Source organism: Harpegnathos saltator, unplaced genomic scaffold (genome assembly GCF_003227715.2).
Source record: "Harpegnathos saltator strain DR-91 unplaced genomic scaffold, Hsal_v8.6 scaffold148, whole genome shotgun sequence".
Lineage (NCBI taxonomy): Eukaryota > Metazoa > Arthropoda > Insecta > Hymenoptera > Formicidae > Harpegnathos > Harpegnathos saltator.
Genome location: NW_020229926.1, coordinates 324,452 through 343,107, shown reverse-complemented (window position 1 = coordinate 343,107; position 18,656 = coordinate 324,452). Strand labels below are relative to the sequence as shown.

At 46.7% G+C, this 18,656-nt stretch overlaps 2 protein-coding genes across 7 annotated transcripts in view; one reads left to right on the top strand and one right to left on the bottom strand.

Annotated features, from left to right (window-relative positions):
- The window catches only part of LOC105185423 (uncharacterized), a 181,711-nt gene that overhangs the window by 27,685 nt on the left and 135,370 nt on the right, over positions 1-18,656 (bottom strand). The gene's annotated exons all lie outside the window — the stretch shown is intronic.
- On the top strand, positions 11,258-14,609 carry LOC105185422 (uncharacterized). Of its 2 annotated transcripts, none has more exons than XM_025296566.1 (8): positions 11,258-11,772; positions 12,108-12,234; positions 12,345-12,489; positions 12,566-12,841; positions 12,922-13,090; positions 13,177-13,842; positions 14,224-14,385; positions 14,469-14,609. In XM_025296566.1, exons 1-8 carry the CDS (start codon positions 11,598-11,600, stop codon positions 14,519-14,521), a joined length of 1,773 nt encoding a protein of 590 aa, XP_025152351.1. In that variant the 5' UTR covers positions 11,258-11,597; the 3' UTR covers positions 14,522-14,609. The 2 variants fall into 2 exon arrangements, with proteins under 2 accessions (XP_025152351.1, XP_025152352.1); XM_025296567.1 differs by lacking the exon at positions 11,258-11,772 and adding an exon at positions 11,780-11,890.

Genomic DNA, 18,656 nt, shown 5'->3' with positions numbered 1-18,656 from the left:
ACGCGCGCGTACAGGATGTATAAACAACATGGGAGCGAGTCCCTGTACAGGTTGCGTGAAAAGGAGGTTCGCGGAGCGGCGTCTATAAGTAAACGGTAGAATTATAAATTGTAGTCGGTTATATGGAATCACTCTTCACATGAACCTAGGTTGGGTTTCATTTCCATCTGTCAATTCTTTCTGTGTTCACAAGCCAATTGAAGCTGACGTGTCAGTATATATTTGTTTGCAATGGAAAATTTAAAACAGCGTGCAGTGATTGGGTTTTTTGTTAAAGAAGGTTTAAAGCCAATGGAAAATATTTGTCTCACATATGTTAATGTTTTAATATGAAAAAAATGACACCTGAAAGGATAGTATATCGTTTATTTCGTTATCGAACATTTCGTTGAATTTCAAGCGTACAACACACATTTGTGTTTCCGCAGAGTTTAGAACCATCTTCAAAAGATGTGCGCTTTCTCTTCCTCTCTTCGCTTACTTCCCGCAATCATGTTTTACGTCTTTTCTCAGGATCGACGATCGACTTACATTGTAGACATGTGTACGCTCAACAACACACACTCTAAACGCGACGACTTTACTAGCGATTTTTATATCGAGGACGAGCGCACGAGATTGTGAGTTCGAGTTGAAAAGGCAATAATTTCCAAGTCGGCCACATCGGAAGTTACGACGGCAAAGCCCTACGTATCCTGTCGCCGTTGGGTAGGCGAGCACAACAGGAAAGAAGGAGCGACGCGACGCCGTAGCGCACGACAGGAATAAGATGAAAGGCGGCAACGGCCGCAACGTTTTTAGAATCAGCAGATAGAGTCTTACGTTACCGTCGCCGAGCACGACGCGGACAATTTGCGACGCGAATGTCCTCCGCCGCAGTCGCCGTGCCGTTTCGCTTTTCGACCTACGTAGACAAACCGACTGGGATGGACAACGAGAGCCAGCGTATCTTTCCTGAGACTCCCCCGCGATGTTGTTCTATCTTTCTTTGGTTTGTCTACCACCCTCCTTGGCTTTCTTTCGCACTCCGCCACGCCTTTCTACCTCCTTTGCGTTTTATTTGAATTCTCTCTCTCTCTCCCCCTCTCCCTCTGCCTCCCTCTCTCTCTCTCTCTCTCTCTCTCTCACTAGCCTCCTTTCAAACGTCACGTTGCAAGGATTTTCGTTATCGGAAAATTCGCGGAACTCACGTTGATGGCTTCCTTCGTTTATCAAGCGGAAATTTCAGTTTCTTTGGTGGGAAGAAAATGAATCGATCGATCGGCGGATAAATTGAGAAAAATCTCAGAGAATATATTAGAAAATTGATGTAGCGGCGGAGCATTAAGTCGAGAACATGACGTCAAAGAGGAGGGAAAAAGAAAGGGAGAGGGGAGGGGGCCAGAAAATCAGGAAACAAGTCAGCGAACGGAGACGTGCGCGGATAATATATCGGAGATAATATTTAAGGATTTTTGATTGTCTCGCATTTCGGCCTGCCCGCGCCATTCGCTCGCGATAGTTAAACGAGGGATAGTTCGGCTAAACGTGTCCTTTGTACGGCGCAATCGAATTCGAGTTGGCGAAGTAGGGACGCCGCGCACAATTGGCGCCGGGCCAAGCGCGCTTAACAATGCCTGAAAATCCGGGGATTCGCAATGAATGCCTCCTTCCAGCTGCCGGTCTCGTGAATTTGCCGATAGTTCCCATCGGGTCAAACGTGGAGGCATATTGATATTTAATTGCGGCGCCCCGACGCGGGCAAATCTAACCTGCAAAAATATCTGTTGGCTCGAAGGCGATCGGCTGGCTGTGGCGAGGCCTGATTTATACCTCTAAACACTCGTCGAAAGAGCAGCTCCGAAATTCCCTCCCGCGCTCACTCGCTCCGTCTCTCTTTGTCGCTTTTTCTCTCCCCAGGATGTGTTTGCGACAATATATCTTCAAGATCGCGTCATTATGAGGCTTCGCGCGAGCAACGAATAATAAAGAAAGAGATATACGAGCCCTCCACGAGCGCGCGCGACTGGTCTCTCGTCGAGACGGCGCTCGGATTTTTCGCAGCCGACGAAAAATAGAGACGCACGGCGACACCACGCCGTCGCGCCGTCGCCGCGCCGCTCATACACGTGGAAATTCTATGACGCGCGGCTGCTGTGTCGGGCCGGCGAATTCGCATCGCCACTCCACTTGTCGTAGTCGGTGTAAAAGCGTAAAAGCGCGGCACAACCAGGTGGAACAAGAGGACGACGCGAGCGAGCGAGCGGTGCGAAATTGAAAACGGGAGAAATCGCACGTGAACTCGCGCGCGAGCTTCGCAGGAGGCTCCACGCGCGGAGCTTCGCTGATTAAAGGGCCGGTATAATATCGTCTGCCGATGAATGTGTGAGCGCGCTTATGTGTGTGTGTGTGTGCGTGTGTGGGTGCACGTGTTAAGATAGAAAGTGGCAACGCGACGTACTTGCGATGTGCTCGCGCCGACGTTGAACTCGCAGTTCAAGACAAACGACTGAAAGCTCTCTCTCTCTCTCTCTCTCTCTCTCCCCCCTCCCTCTCCCTGCCTTGCACGGAATGATTTTCGCACGAGCGTCAGACGAAGTGCAATTCGCGAGCGAACAATGCAACGATTTCTCTGGTGCGTTTCGCGATAACGATAATCCGGCGGCTGATAATAACCACGTTCGCACGGTAGTCCGGAAAGCGATCTAGCAGCCACCTATTCGATGCCGATAATTCAGTCCCGTGTAGTCCTAACGCAATTGCTGACACACGTAACGTCCAATTGTTACAACAGCGGAAATTATTAAATCGGTTTTATCGGTCGTTCACGCGAGCGCGGAGGCTACGGCTACCGAAAACCGTGTTAACGAAAACCGGTGTCACAGGTTGCCGTGCAAATTCATTCAATGGCCCGATACACGATCGACCGCACAATGAAACGAAATGAACGTAAAAAAAAAAAAAACAACAACCTAAACCGGGAAAAGCCACGCAGGATTATATTTCTCTGACTACCGACGAGCCAACGATCGCTGTCGCCGCGTTCTGCACGGCGCGGCCGCCGCAAATAATTGTTTGGAGATAATCGTTCGGCGCGCGAGTGAGTTTCGCTGTCGCGACGCGAGTATCGGACTACTTGAATAACACGGAGACGCACCCCCGCCATCGGCGACATCGGATCGTGAACTTCTTCGCTAAGCTTCGCAGTGGGATGAGCCGTATTCGCGCGAATAGCGCGCATTTACATGACACTTAAATCCTCCTCGGAGCTATTGTTTATCGGGGGCTCAACGCCGGCGCGTTCGCGACTTTGTTGAAAGTGTAAAATGACATTCGGGCCGGATCAGCGAGGGTATTCATGGCAGGTAGGGCAGGCAAGCAGGCAAGCAGGCAGACACGCGTGCTGGATCCTCGGTATCCCGATGCTGCAGCGCTCCGAGAGAAAGAGAGAGAGAGAGAAAGAGAGAGAGAGAGAGAGAGGCGGGGGGACGCAAGATTAATGTCTACGAGCGGCTGTCGTGCCGCGATAAGACTTATCGCTTCTATTTCGGAAAAGGCAATTACATTTTTTACAGTCCGCTTTCCACGTCGTCGCGGGGAAACGTAATGTTCAGCGGGGACGTATAAGGAGCGTTTTCTGCGAAAAAAACGCATGCGGTTTTTCCTTTGTTCTTCCTCCTCTTGGACAAACGACCGGCCGCATTCGGCTGAGGCCAGATTTTAATACGACTGTGCATGAGAGAGCGACGCGTATGACATGCGAGCGGCCGAGAGAGCGACGCTCGCGGCAGTTAAATCGTGCACTGAAATAATGACGACGGGCAGAGCTGACTTGCAATGATAAGCGTTATCCGTTTTACTCTGCGAAGCATGATACGTCCATCATGCTTCACAAAGAAGCAACAACGCTGTCGGAAGCGGAGTGTGCACGGAGCCTGTTCAACTTAAACGATCAAATTGCGATTAATATGTTTCGCAGACGGGAACAAGGGATAAACATTGTGCAACGAATGAACAATTTCGTATTTAATTTCTCAGCTGAAGCTGTTATTGCCCCGTTAATATCATTGTTCTGAAATTATTAAACGTCTCTTCGACCTAAACGTTTCTTCGACACACGCTTTGGTTGTTTAAATTATAAACATATAAGTTTTGAGATGGATTTTTCTCCAAGATGTCGTGGTTTTGATCCAATTTTACAGAAGCACAAGACTACAAATACAAAGTATAACGCACCAAAGATAACGGGAATAAATGGCGATTTGGCACCTGGTAAAACGAATAAATTATCTTTAATGAAATTACTTACTCCATTTTTCCATCACGAAATCCATCAAAGTTTTCGCACTCATCCAATATTTGACTTCGCTTCGCATTTTCAGGAGATTGAAATTTTCGGTGGTTCCACGTGTTTGGAAATGCTCACCTTTGCCACCAATTAGTGATTACCACCAATAAATTTAGCAAAGTGAATTAAAAATTACCACGTAACGATAATAATAACGTCAGTAGTCACATTACGTCCTGGACACCTCTTGGCGCAACGACAGCGACAGCATTCAAGCAAATCAATCAACGGAGCTACAATCGGAGATACAATCGGAGCATATTAATCCCGTGTTATGAAATATTAATTAGATAGCAATATGTATTATTGCAAGAGGGGGCGGGGGGGACACTGCGCGACGAAACGAATTATCGCCGACGCTTTGTGTAATAAACGCCCTTAACAGGTGGTAGTCTTTTTAATGCATAGGGCAACAAAGTAATGTTCTTATCCCGCGGATTATCTCCGGAAATGAGTTTTGGGCGAAGATTATGCCCTCGCCGGCGTGCTCCCCGGTGTACGATAAATTCGACGGAATAACAGAGCGCGCCGCGGTACGCCAAACTCGTGCACCCCCGTTACACGTATATTCAGCTTCCACTCTTCGCGATGCACTTTGCGAAAGGCGGGGGGGGGTAGAATAGTTAGAAAGGGAGAAAGAGGAGGAGGGGGAACGAACGTGCCTCTCGAACAGTCCCTCGCGATGAAAATACCACCTGAAGTATCTACCCGTTAAAAATACACCGCCGCGTTCGCGGATCGCGTGCAGCGGGATAAACAGCGTGGTACAGAGGATACACGAGTCGAGTTTATCGAGCTCGACGAAGAACGCTTTAATCGAGCGATCGTTAGACAAAGTGTCGCGCCAACGAACGAACGTGATTCCGGGACATAATCAACGCGATGCTATCGCGGCCCATTGTGACGTGGCTCTGTTTGAGTTACCGTCCGAGATTGTCCCGTGACACGTTAAAATTCGTCGATATGAGGAAAATAGAGCGGACCATAAATTCGGCTTATCGCCGAGCTATCTAGACTACATCTAATAAGGGAGAGCGTGCCACTCTCGCCGATGCCGGTGAGGGAAATGCTACATTTTCTTTTTCCTTTCTCGTTTTATTTCAAACTCGCTGACGCCGGCCGATTCGACCGTACGCCACCATTTTCGCTGATGATATCCCATCGCTGGATGCTCAGAGGGAACTTTGATCGGACGCCCTATGCAAATTGCCCTACTTTCTCTCGCTCGTTCGTCTCGCCTCTCTCGTGCCTCACACAGTTTGCGTCAGCGGTGTTATTATTTTTTTATTCTCGCGAAGTCGACGCGATACAGCGTTACGAGAGATTGATGATCGAGAAGGAGGGAAGGCTAGGAAAACGGGAGGAGAAAACCGTGGGGGAGGAAAGAGAGAGAGAGAGAGAGAGAGAGAGAGCTCCCTTTCTTTCTTCCTTCAAAATATACTCGTTCTAAATGCGATTCCAGCTCTAGATCGTTTCTCGCGCTTTTACTCGCTCGGGAGCACATCGCACAGTTCGCGGCAATGTGAAAATTAACAGAGCGAAAGAAAGCTTTCAGTTGGGATCGTCCGCTCGTCGCTTTTGTAGAATCTCACACTGTAGACGTATCGATTTTATGTATTTAACGTGGTGGCACGGAGAAATAGATAATGACGAGAATAGCGGAATAAAAAAGCGGGCGAAAGAGAAAATTAACTGCGGACTCCGCTGCGGGTGCAATCCGCTTGCCACCTTATATTTAATGAAAAAAGCTGTCGTTCCGAAATCTCTCCTCTCAGCCAGAGACTCCGCCAGTCTGTCTGCGATATTCGCGATGAAAATGCGCGGTCTAGCTGACGATAGCGATATTTTTGGAGTGTACATCATATTGTCGGGTTCGCAGGAAGAAAAGCCTATAAAAGACCGTGCGACGTGTGAGTGATCGATATTACAAGTAACATATCCTGTACTAAGCCATGGAATAACAATGTAATCGGTTTGCGTGATACGTTGTTAGCATGAAAATATGTACGTAAATATTGATCCTCCCAACAATCATTTAATTAATCACGATTAATACATCACCGGGCGAGATTATGGGCTCTCTGCCTTGCGCCAAATTCGGGCTGTCGATAAACCGACAGTAAGATCGTTAACGGCTGCAACGAACAGTACTTCGTACTGTGTACTTTGACGATCGACGTGTTTGTCGGCGGTTTCCTTGATTTATTAAGTGAACCGCTTACCTCATTATCGCGGTGTTACTGTTCTAAGGATCGTTCGGATACTTGACAGTTATTGGGGTTTCCCTACGTGCTTGATCAATACGCCTGCCGCGGTTTCGGCAATGTTCGTTCCTACAATTATTGCGCGTTTCCCACTTCGTGAAATGTCCAGCAGTGATTTTGCCACGGTAATAATTGTCCCTATATTTTCAGTGGATTTTTCGGCGTGATATTCGGAAATGATATTTGACTGATTAATTTTGTTGCAGTTGCATATAATTTTATTATTTATCTTTCGTTCAAAATTTCGCGAAAAAGATGAGCCTGTAATATTTTTCGGACATAATTAATTGTAATATAATACGACAAAATTGTATAAAACAAATATGTGATAATTAATTAATTTTTTCAACAATGGATTTTTTCCTCTTGTGCAATTTTATATCTCTTTATTCTTTCGCCGTTAAATATGCACGCGATATTTCTGTTCCATGCGCATAAATTCTCTCAACGGTATAAAAATTATCTCTAAGGCAGAGACCGAGAGAAAGGAAACAAATGTATATTACGACTCGGACGACACGTCGATCGTCTATTTACTTTAACGATTGTCTTGATTGCGGGCGGATTTTTTCGCCAACAAAACAAATTACAGACGCTTGGCTTGGCCATTTTTGCCAAGAGTAAAAACATTTTCGGCGGGGCATGAAAGAGGTACTTCGTAAGATTAATCAGTGGTTTCCAGGAGACCTACTTTCCCGTTTTCGTTCTATGAAGTTTCACGGCCCTTTTATCGCGCGTTCCTATCCCATTGAAACTTCCTTCCATTTATAAAATCTATCTATGTTGTTCTCGCGTATGTGCTCGCCCTAAAGGGTCTCCCCGTATAACAGAAATTACTCGTTACTCCGCACGAACGACAGAAGCGGTTTCACCGTCGAGCAGTGGTTTAAAGTGGTGGAGAACTCGACTCTTGGATATTAGAGAGCCGAAAAGTAAAATTGCAAGCGAACGCGAGCCGATAATGCGGCTGCGAGCAATCCCCGGCAACATTTCCTCTCTGCGCGTCCTTCGGTCGAATTAATTCGGATTTTCATCGATGACGAAATTAACGTTGAATTCTTCGGAGACGTACATTCGCACCGTAATCGCTGTGCCGACATCTTGTTTTTATCACTGAATTCGCAGCGGTAACATATTTTTTTCCTGGCAGATGATTGTCAGCGCATTACACGAGTACGTTCTCTTTCGTATATAGGTGTATCTTCCGCTCACGGAGGAGCAAAATTCGATGGAAACCTGTAAATACGTGCGCATATTTATTCTACGTTCCCGAGCAATACCAATAAACATTCGTCTACGTTTCCTAGCGCGATCAATTATTGGCGCAGCTGTGGGAGGATACCATCCGTGTCGCTGCCGCTGTACTCTCTCTCTCTCTCTCTCTCCCCCTCTCTCTCCCCCCTCTCTCCCCCTCCCCCCTCTCTCTCTCTCCTCACCTTTTCGACTTTTATTATCTCTTTTATTGTAACCGTCGCACTTCGGTTCCGTTTCAATTTCGTCGGCGCATCGCCGTCCATGAAAGATTCATAATCCTGATATTTTGTTATCGTACGTGGCCGCCTGCGTCGCGAATAAATCTCTCGCGCGTTTCCACAGCAAAATGCTTGCCCAAGGAAACCGATTCGCGAGGATCGATCGGTGCTAATGCGTCAGAGCGAATTGTTAGTAACGGGGCGCCGTGCCACGCGCCTCAGAAATCGAAATATTCCCGTGAGAACATTTCGCCTTCGCGCACGCGCACACACACACACACACACACACACATACACACCGTGTGTGAAGCACGCTATACAACAAAGGGGTTGTCTGCATATTTATAAGTATCAGTGCGACGTTGAAGCGCGCGTGCTCGCTGATCTCACGCTCGTCGCCATCGGTGATCCTTTCGCACGAATCCTCGAGCACGTTTGTTCGCGCTCGTCCGCGCGATTTCACACGCTCGTGGAGGGAAAATGAGAGAGAAAATATACAATTCCCGTGGCGTCGGGACGCAACAATAACAGAAATATCGCCTGACGGGAGACGTTACCGCGACCCGATGATAACCCATTTTACGGAGCATTGATAACCTCGGGCATTCATGGGCGCGGCATGGACTGCCTGTTCTTTATGGCCTCCGCTCACGCTCTCCCCACGGTCTGATTTCCATTAGTCTCAAAGGAGACTGGAGAAGCTACCGGCGAAATGATCGCGCTATAAATTATGCCGCGAGCTTTAACGACTCCTGATGTATCTGAAATTGTCTGAAATTATATATCAGTTCTCACTTCTCTCTACGAGGCGCTCTACGACCAGTCGGACTCTCAGAGATTCCTGAATTCCGTTCACGCAAACCCGCCGCGAATTCTTACCCGACGGGAACGCCCATTTTCAGACGTGATGAGGGTTGTTTCTCCGAATGCCGAGACCGCTCCCTTCCTCGCGGTTCGTCTCGCGTGGCTCGATTCAAATTTGGCGAATCTTGGCAAATTTGCGAAAAATTTGACGAATCTCGGCGTACTTAACAAATGTTGATTTCAACTTTCCGAACTGCTGTATTATTCACGCCCCGTCGTCGCCGCTCTTCGGACACATTTACAAGTCTCTACTTACGACTCTACGGGGGAGAGTTTTACGCGCCCGCCCGGCCCGGGCACGTAAAAGCGGTGAGCACACCGATTACGGGGGCACGTCAGTGTTGTGGAAGAGGGAACAGTTTCCGCAGCCATCCTCACCCCCGCGAGTGGCGGCGGTGGAGCCGGGAGCTGGTTCGCTGGATGCTCTCGGAGGACGGCAGCGGGTCAGTTTGACCCAAATGCGAACTGGTTGGCCGGCGGCCAACGTGCCGTGTTCCCCGCGCGTCCTTCCGGCGTCCACGAGCGCGGCGCGTCCCGGCTTGGATCTTTACTTATATTTTTCCAGCGAGCCGAATCGCGCGCCCCGGCCAAATACAGCGCGCCGACATCGATTTTTGGGGCCGATAAGTTAATCGGCTGTCACGCGTTTCCATTAACTCGCGCGGCCGGTTCCGCCTGCTGCTGATCTGTCGCGAAGGGATCGGGATGATGGCGCGATTGATTTAAAGATTGTTCCTCGAAGGTGTAAGAGAAAAGTTTTCATTGATATTCGATCTCTACACTAAGAAAAATGTATTGTTGCGTGAACCAAAATTTTGTTGTAACAACAAAATAATTTGGTTAAAATATGCCCAACAAAACTGTCTAGTTCCTGTAAACAAATATCTCGTTTGATTACGGTTTGTTCGTATAACGTAATACTTTTTGTTATGGCAACCAAAAAGCTTTAACTATATGAATTTTGCTAAAAATACTATAATTTTACTATAATTTTACTATAATTTTACTATAATTTTACTATAATTTTTTCTTAATATATAAAATCTAAATTTTAGTGCGCAGAAAGACAAAATAGTATCAAGATAGTATAATATCATTGGGCATTATTTTAGTTTATGTAAAATAATATTTCGTTATTATGCAATTTTTCTGGATAAAATAATTAAAATGCTTAATTTTTATATATGAGGTCTAAGAACAAAATCATTTGATCCAGAGAACAAAGCAGAAAAATATATTTAGTTGAGACAATTAAACATTTTGTTATATAAAACAAGATATTTGGTTGCTATTAAAAAATCCCTCAACTAAACAGTTTTATTAGAGATACTAAATATTTTTTCCTAGTGTACTTCCATCCCCTTTACTATTTACGTTGAAATTATCACATGAAAAATATGATTTGAGACTTTTCATAAAGGTTATTCAAATTTATATAACAGAGTATCTTTTATTTTTTTAATGGTCGTTGAATAAAGCTAAAAGAAATGAACAAACATTTTTGCCCGAGCGTGTGCGCGACGCATTTTTTCTCCAAAAGCTTTTTATCATTTCGACAGAAATGTCGCTCCGGTAGAAAAATGGGTCATGTCAATCGTCGGCACTTTCAGTATTAGTAAGTAAAATTATTATAACTTTCGGTCGTCGCGGCTAAAATTCTGCGACAGCTCTTGTTAGACTCTCTCTCTCTCTCTCTCTCTCTCTCTCTCTCTCGTTGATAACGAAAAAAGAAGACGACAGGTCGTTTCCTTTGAAGCGGATAAATCCCGAGATTTTAATTATCGCTAATCCGATTTTCCGAGCTGATTTCACTAACCTGATTTTCCTGCCGTATTTCGTTTTACATCGCACGACGCGTATTACTCACGACGAATATTGCTCCCGGACTCTTACATTTTCTCGGTAACTGCGCGGGCTGACTCACCCTGCCGCAAAAAATGTTACGAGTAACCAGGCAGGTATTACATATCGTACGCGTGTATCGCGCTGGACGAAACTCCTCGAGATTTACGATCAATTCGGCCATATATTTCGCTCCGTTCGCTATCTTCGCTCCGCACTCGTAACTACGTTCCTTCTCGCGCGCGATCCATAGACGTATTCGTGCGCTGAGGTGTATCGCGGAGATATATAGATATACGGAATGCAGAGGCCCGGCTCCGTCGTTTAACAAACTCGAAAGCTCCGAGTTCCGGCGACACGAGCGTCCGGCGAAAACAATCGAACTTTCGCACGAAAGCAGATCGACGTGACCGCCGAAAGTGTGCGGAATCTTTGCGGCATGAAAAACTCGCGGGAGAAACATACAATCCTGTCGCTTTTATCCCGAGCCCCTAAAAGCGGTTGCGCTTATGTTCACATGGTAACTCGCGAGTTCCGCGGGAAGTTAGTCGCTGAAAGTGGCGCGAATGGCAGTCAACAGCGAAACGACTGAACAACCAACTTTCGGCATATCGTAGTAGTAAAGCGACGGAGCTCTAAGCGACTAATCGCGGTTTTTGTTGTCCAGCGTTCAAAAAAACCAATTATAGAACATTCCTTGGAACGAAGTGCGTTGCTCGTCTGGTCTTTCTCCACTTTCAAGGCGCCACAGTGGCGTGTTTGAAGCCCTCGTCCAATGATCGCGCGCGAGCGACGATCCGCTCGATCGCCGGAAACTTCAGACCGGTAATGGCGTCGGTGCGAGAAGGAAGTATACTCGTGTGGCCGCAACATCCTGACGATATTCCGCAGGAAGAGACGATGGATACGAACAGTCAAGTGCATTACGATGATCCTCAATTCGCGAAAGTACTGGAGACTTGTTTGAAGATGGAAATTGTGGCGTGCAGGGAGAAGCTCCAAGGTAAAGCGAAGCGCGCCGCCACTGTGCGCTATAATGTAACGTAGAACGCGGAGGGAATGAAATTTTCATACGTAAGGGAAACTTGAAGCGGCTATAAACGCGTTTTACCGCGAAGCAGGTAACAGTAATACAAATATCCACCGTCGCAATACACCGCGAAATACCTCCTACGCACCTCGTGTGTACTTTGTAACGAGCCAGCCAAACTAACCTCTTCACGTACGCCGCGACGCGATGTGTGTCGTTCGCACTCGTAACCTAACCTCGTTGTTAACAATCGAACGTTAAACGGCGCTCGTTCGCCGTAGTTTACCGGTAAAACTGGCGATTTCTAGCAAATACAGCGACGATATTAAAAATGAAGGCGAAGATGCGCAGCGAGATCGTCAGGAGGAAGAAGCTAAAGGAGAAGGTGCTGCACATGCACAAGATCAGGCAAAGATTGAGCGAGACTTTAATAAGGTATGTTTCATCGTCTGAAATCATCGTCTACTTCGTTTCTTATAATACGTCTCTCTTCGTGTCGGATTCCCTCTCTGACACGTATATTGGAATTTCGTCGTCTCATGCAGATTACGCATAAGCAACGGCGAAACCACAGACAGACTGGAAGCTATGAAAGCGAATATCGACGATCAGTACAAATTGATGGAGCTGAAAACGCAGGAGTATCGGGACATCGTCGTGGAGTACAAGAACACGTGTAGCGCTTATCACGTCAGTATCGATATATCATGCATTCGTACTTCTCGATATTCAACGAAATAACCGGCAGAGCGTATGTACGAGACAGACTATGTACGAGGAATTCCCGCTGGCGAAGGCGAGAAACGCGGCCAAGATCCAACTGAGGAAGCTCCAAATCGCTACCATGGTCGTGACTTACAAGAAAACGGAGATGCTGACGATTATCAGGCAGAGGCAACGCATCGATTGGATCCGTATACGCTGCGAGATAATCGAGTTCAGCCACGTCATGACGGAACGATTGAAATTTGAGGGAAAGCTAACGAGGTTGAAGATGAACATGGATCGCCGTAAACGGGAGCTGCGGTCGCTCGAGATGGAGGTATCCGGTCGATCGAGCTGATCTTTCTATTCTTAAATCCTAAAGTCGCGACTGACGCGGTTCTTCGATGCTTCTCGCAGGTGCAAGCGCAACGCAAGAGACTGGAGGATCGGAAGAGGCTGCGCAAACAGAAGATGTTGGAAATGGCGCCACCGAAAATCAACATACCATACCGGCAAATGTACGCACAAGCTCAGCCGCACCCGCGAGATCAGCACCAATGGATGCAAGCTACCGAGACTTTCGACGGTGTGAACGCCACTTTGTACAGTTTGTATCGTCTACACGCAGAACACAGAACACTCAACTCGCACATGTTATGTTTCGATTTTCAGATACCGTGTCCATCAATACCATGGTCCTGGAGGCACTGTGCGTGAATGAGACCACCATAATGTCGCCTGAGATGATAGACGCAGAGCCGATGCAGGACATGGCTCCTAAACACGTCGCCGTCCAGGCGAAAGAAGATCCTAATCCGAGGACTCCTGCCGTTCTCGAAAACACGGATACGTACGAAGCTTCGATAGCGCCGGTTGTCGAGGTGGACACGGCTGAAAGAACGACTTCAGCGAACAATGACGCAGAAATGAAAGAGACTCATCGAGAGGAGACACGCCGGTCGCAGGAGCCTGCGAGAATGCAGGAGAGCCCCCGTACAAAGAGGAACCTGCTGAAGCATAGCGCTGGCGAGAGTACACAGAACGAGATTGAAACGAAAAGAATGCGACTTCAAAGCGAAGACAGTAAGGGAAGTAGTGGCAATAGGATAAACGTCCCTCGGTCCTCGGCCGTCGTCCGCGAGGACGACGATGCAGAGTCGCACAAGTCCCCGTCGGCCCCGAAGATTAGGAAAATAGAAACGGTGCGCTACAACATGACCTTGCTGCCGAAGCCAGCCGTTCGTCGGCCGAGCATCGCAGCGAGCAGTATACTATCGCCGTCGCATTACGAGTACTGCGAGAGCAACATAAGCTCCATCGATCAGGATTTCGCGAAAGGTTGTAATTCTAACACGAATTGATCGCTTTTCTTATTGCGTGTCAGAAAAGACTGATGGCTGTGTATACGTAGAGGACGACCGATTCTACTTTTTTCAACTTTCAGTTGAATTTAATTTACTTCTCCTTTAATCTCTGCCCTCAACTTTCCTAATCTCTCACTTTTTAATCTGTTCCTTTCGTAATCGGCCTTCAAAAAGAGTTCACCCTTCGAGATATTTGATCAGAAACTTTTCTTTTTCGTGTTACATTTGTATAAGTGCAAATGTCTAACATATCTGACATAATCGCACATTAATATCTGTCCGATATAATCGTTAATGTCCGCACAAAATTGAAGAGAGAAATTTGTTTGTCGACAAATTCTGTTATGTATTTTAGGTGCAGCGGGTTCATTATACGAAGGGTCACTGTGCAATTATCGATTATCACCGGTCTCCAACATGTCGTCTGTACATTTCGAGAAAGAAGCATCGACCGCTCCTGCACCTGCGAAGCCTTTGCAAAAGGAGGATAAAAATCAACGCGACGACAATCTACCATGTAATGAAACTCTCTTGTCTTGAATCTTTTACTTCGATTATTCCTCGTCTTTGGGATTTCAATTCTTGATCTCTTGTTTTCAGTATTCCAGTTTAATGACTTTATAAAGAAGGCGAAAGGCAACTTTTTGTTTTAAGGGAACAAAAGGAGGATCTCTCGTTTAGTTCTCGCGATCAACGATGATATTACAATGTTCTACATAACACACGTCAATCAAGGTACACTACGACCTATATTATTTCTATTAAAATGGCGTGTATATATATATATATATATATATATATATCTATTGTATTATCTTAATACCTCTCCTTGCTTGTATATTCTTATATATATATATATATATATATAAGAATAGACAAGCAAGGAGAGGTATTAAGATAATACAATCGCGAAAGTGGTCGGTCGAACTTTCCTTCGTCGAGTCACTCGAGACATCGTTTAAGATCGGCTCGCGCTATTACACGAGCGAAAAAGCGGATCATGTTTATGCAGCCGCGGAGCTAACAATGTCCCCGCCGGTAGTTCCAAAGTAATTTTGGACTCTTGTGAGAGGTTAAACGGCTAATACGCGATCCTATAAGCGGGCGCATCCGCGGCGCGTATCAACTGCGACAACTTCGCGGCATGTATTAAATAAATGCCTGCTCACCGAGTCGCGATTATGTACCCGCCGCCGTCGTGAGTTTCGGTCTCCTTTATGCGCGCACCGAGACCCGCAATTTTGGCCGCCGCAATTTCGCTCGGAGAGAGTCGAGCGTCGAGCACCGAGCGCGAGTTAAAGCCGCTTACTTCCGCCGCGCGAGAAACAAGCCCGAAGGAGGAAAGGGAGAAGGGAGAGGAGGAGGAGGAGGAGGAGGAGGAGGAGGAGGAGAAGGAGGAGGAGGAGGAGCCGTAAGACAGAAAAGATAGAAAGGAAGAGAGATCTCTTGCACTCTCCTCGTGGCGGATAGAGAGGGCGGGGCACTCAGCTTTAATAAAAACAGGTCCGTTAAAAACCTACTTTTCACCCACTCGCTCGCTCGCTCACTCGCTCTGAGCGAGACATTGTGACTTGTGTGCAATCCCGCTGTGATTATAACCTAATGGACGATAATAGCCCGCGGTGCTTTACGAGCTTTTTAATTACATTAAAGAATTCTTATTAGCCTTCCGTTCGGGCCGTTGCCTCGACACGCAAGGGAATTTTGTTTTATCCTGGCTGAACCTGGTTGACTTCGAACTTCGGCCGCAAACGAGAGGCAAAACGGGCGTGACACGTCTCTCACGTAGCATTACATGTTTTTTTCTTTCTTTTCAAATTAATCGCGATATCAGTTGTCAAATTCGTTTCTTACTCGTGCCTGAATGTTTGAGGAACGGTTTCTCTCTGTGCAAACGTCACCCTATTGAACAACGAGAGAGAAAGAGAGAGAGAGAGAGAGAGAGAGAGAGAGAGAGAAAGGAATTACCAGAAGCGAAATTGCCAGCTTAGAGACGGACGCGTTGTCAGTCTCTTTTCCCGAGGTAATTGGTAGAAAAGAAAAGAGAGAGAAGGGGATATATCGAGCACGCGATATGAGGGATAACTTCTTAATCCATCTCTTTGCTCCCCTCTTCGGGTTTAATCACATCAGTCGGTGTAATTGATATAAATTAACCCGCGCCTGCTCGAGCGTTTCATTTGCGTCGCAAGTAAGAAGAATACGAAAGTTTGTTATTACCTGTCGTAACTTTGGCGAGCCAGGCTTCCCACGAGAAGCCGAGAGCCTCCTAGTCAAGAAAGAGTAGAGTGAAAGAGAAAGAGAGGGAGAGAGGGGGGGGAAGAAAAAGAGAGAGAGAGAGAGAGAGAGAGAAATTGTGTCGTTTTATAAGTCAATGTAACGCGGCGAGGCCGACTATCAAGCTATTTTATTTCAAAAGTTTCGCATTGAGGCACGAGGAAGATAAATGGGACACTTAACGGCGCAATCGTCGAACCTACGTTTCCCGTATCGCGCGCGAGAGAGAACTTTAATCGATAATATCGTTCGGAAGATTCTCAGGGAAGCGGCGAAGAGTCCTGAGAATAATTTCTTCTTTATTGCCCGCCCCGAGTATACCGCGTGCGAATTATGCGCTCCATTGTGTGTCGAATATCACTATCAAATTATGTTATGTTGCGTAACTTAGATCGAAGTTGAAAATCGACGTCGACTCAGTCGAGCCTCCGATTATTGTCCGAAGTGCGCGACGTGCGCAAACTTATCACGTGCATTGTGTACGTCGCGCTCACACGCGTGCCCGATGTATTACTTTTTGTTACCGGCTGCGTCACGCGTTGTGACCCCAGCGAATAAAATGATGTTTACGTCGCAAGGTGTAACAGTTTTGAATGTATGCCTGAATGTATACGATTTCAAATATCGCCTGTACGCCTTCGACCTATGGTCGACTTTGACGTCACGCGACGGAGCTCGCCGACTTTTTACGTATTCGTACTTTATGGATATACGTGACTGGAATATGTCGCGCCTTGTGCCTTGGCACGGCCGGGTGATAACTCGTCACGTGTTCTGCGGACGTACGACCTTACCTCCGTTATCCTCCGGCGGAATGGTTACTCGACCGAACGAGCCGGGAGCTTGGTGTGTTACGCTGCGGGTAATAATATTTCTTAACCCCGTGCAATGAGCCGGCATATATATACATGTACACATATATACAGGGTGGCCAGGGTTTTAAACGACGCATTGAAATTTCTCGGGAACCACGGCTGCTTCCAGCAGAAAATGTTTCGTAGAAAAATATTGTAGTTTCGAGGGGGAGAGAGAGAGAGAGAGAGAGAGACGGTAGTGTTAACTCGACTCCGGATAGTCGTTGGAAGACTACATGAAGATTTCCTTCAGTTTCTTTCTTAAACAGAATCTCAGAAATCTCCATTTTTCATTCTATAATCTTGTAGTCGAAGTTACGGCGTTTTCGAAATGCCCGTTCCAAACTCCCCCGCGATGATAACTTCTTAAGTTATGAGTCTTCAAAGTTTAAGTATTCAAACTTTAAATACCAGCGGTATTATAACATTGCCCAAGGTGTATCACGCGCGGATGGAGGTTATACGATGTGGTTGCACGTGTGCATAGCATGAATTCGTAATTTCCCAAATGTTTGGAAACGTTTTGTTCTCGCAAGAGAGCCGGCGGCCAGAGAAGACATGACTGAGCGAATCGTGCTTGCAGGCTGATTTCTAGGAACGTTTTATCGGCCACTAAACTGCGAGGTTGAAAGACGATTATACCTCAGGTAGAAGCGCTAGATTTTTGAACGTTTGAGAAGTTAAACATTCATGCTGTGCACACATACGTATGCATGTAGCGGAGAGGTATGAAGGTTTCAGGGCAATAACGAACTATGGGAGTGACGTACTGTGGACGTTTTCATTTCCGCTGACACATACAAACCAAAAGTGTCAACCTAATCAGGCCACCTCCTCGTGTATGTGCATGTATATATATATATATATATATATACTTTGTCAGCCAGAGAATTCGCTTCTTGCAGTCGAACGCTCTTACGTCGACGAGCGCATTTATGTATTGCGCCCGGTTCTTAGGGCGCAGGTCGTAATTTAGGTTAATTACTCGCTGCGCGGGCTAATGGTGTCTTTATAAGTTGTTTACAAGACACCCGGCCGCAGCGACGGTGCATAATGTTACCGCATACACGTCAATTAAAGCGAGCGAGCTATAAGATCTATTATCCGCTGCGCGACGGAGAGCTATCGCACCCCCTCGGTCTTTTCAAATCGTCTTACGACGATACTCGTCTATATCGTGTGTATCGCAATGTAAGAACCGCAGAAAAGCAGCACGTAGTCCTACGTGCTCGAGCACTCCGCCTCTCGTTTCTCATGCAAAAAATATCGTATCGTCCGCGCGATATATATCGTTTATTAACGCATCGACCGTCACGTTCACTTCCTTTGATCGCGCGAAAGCTGACGATTTATCTTTTATCAAAAATGTAATGAGTGGCGTACACGTCTTCCGTCTCGTCCCATCAGCTCGCTGTTGGCCGCACAGTCAGTACCTCGAATGCATTTAATCAGACTTAACACGCGACTTAATGAGACTCGATGAGAATCGTCGGTGACCGACATGCGACTGCGTTACCGCCGCATCTCATCGAGCCACACATAAGACAAAGGCAATAGCCAATGGCACGATCAAACGGACGTGAGCTTCATGAGCTTGCAGCATTCACTCACCGTGTCTCCGAACCCTCAGATCTCGGCCGGGCTTTGAAGTAATCAT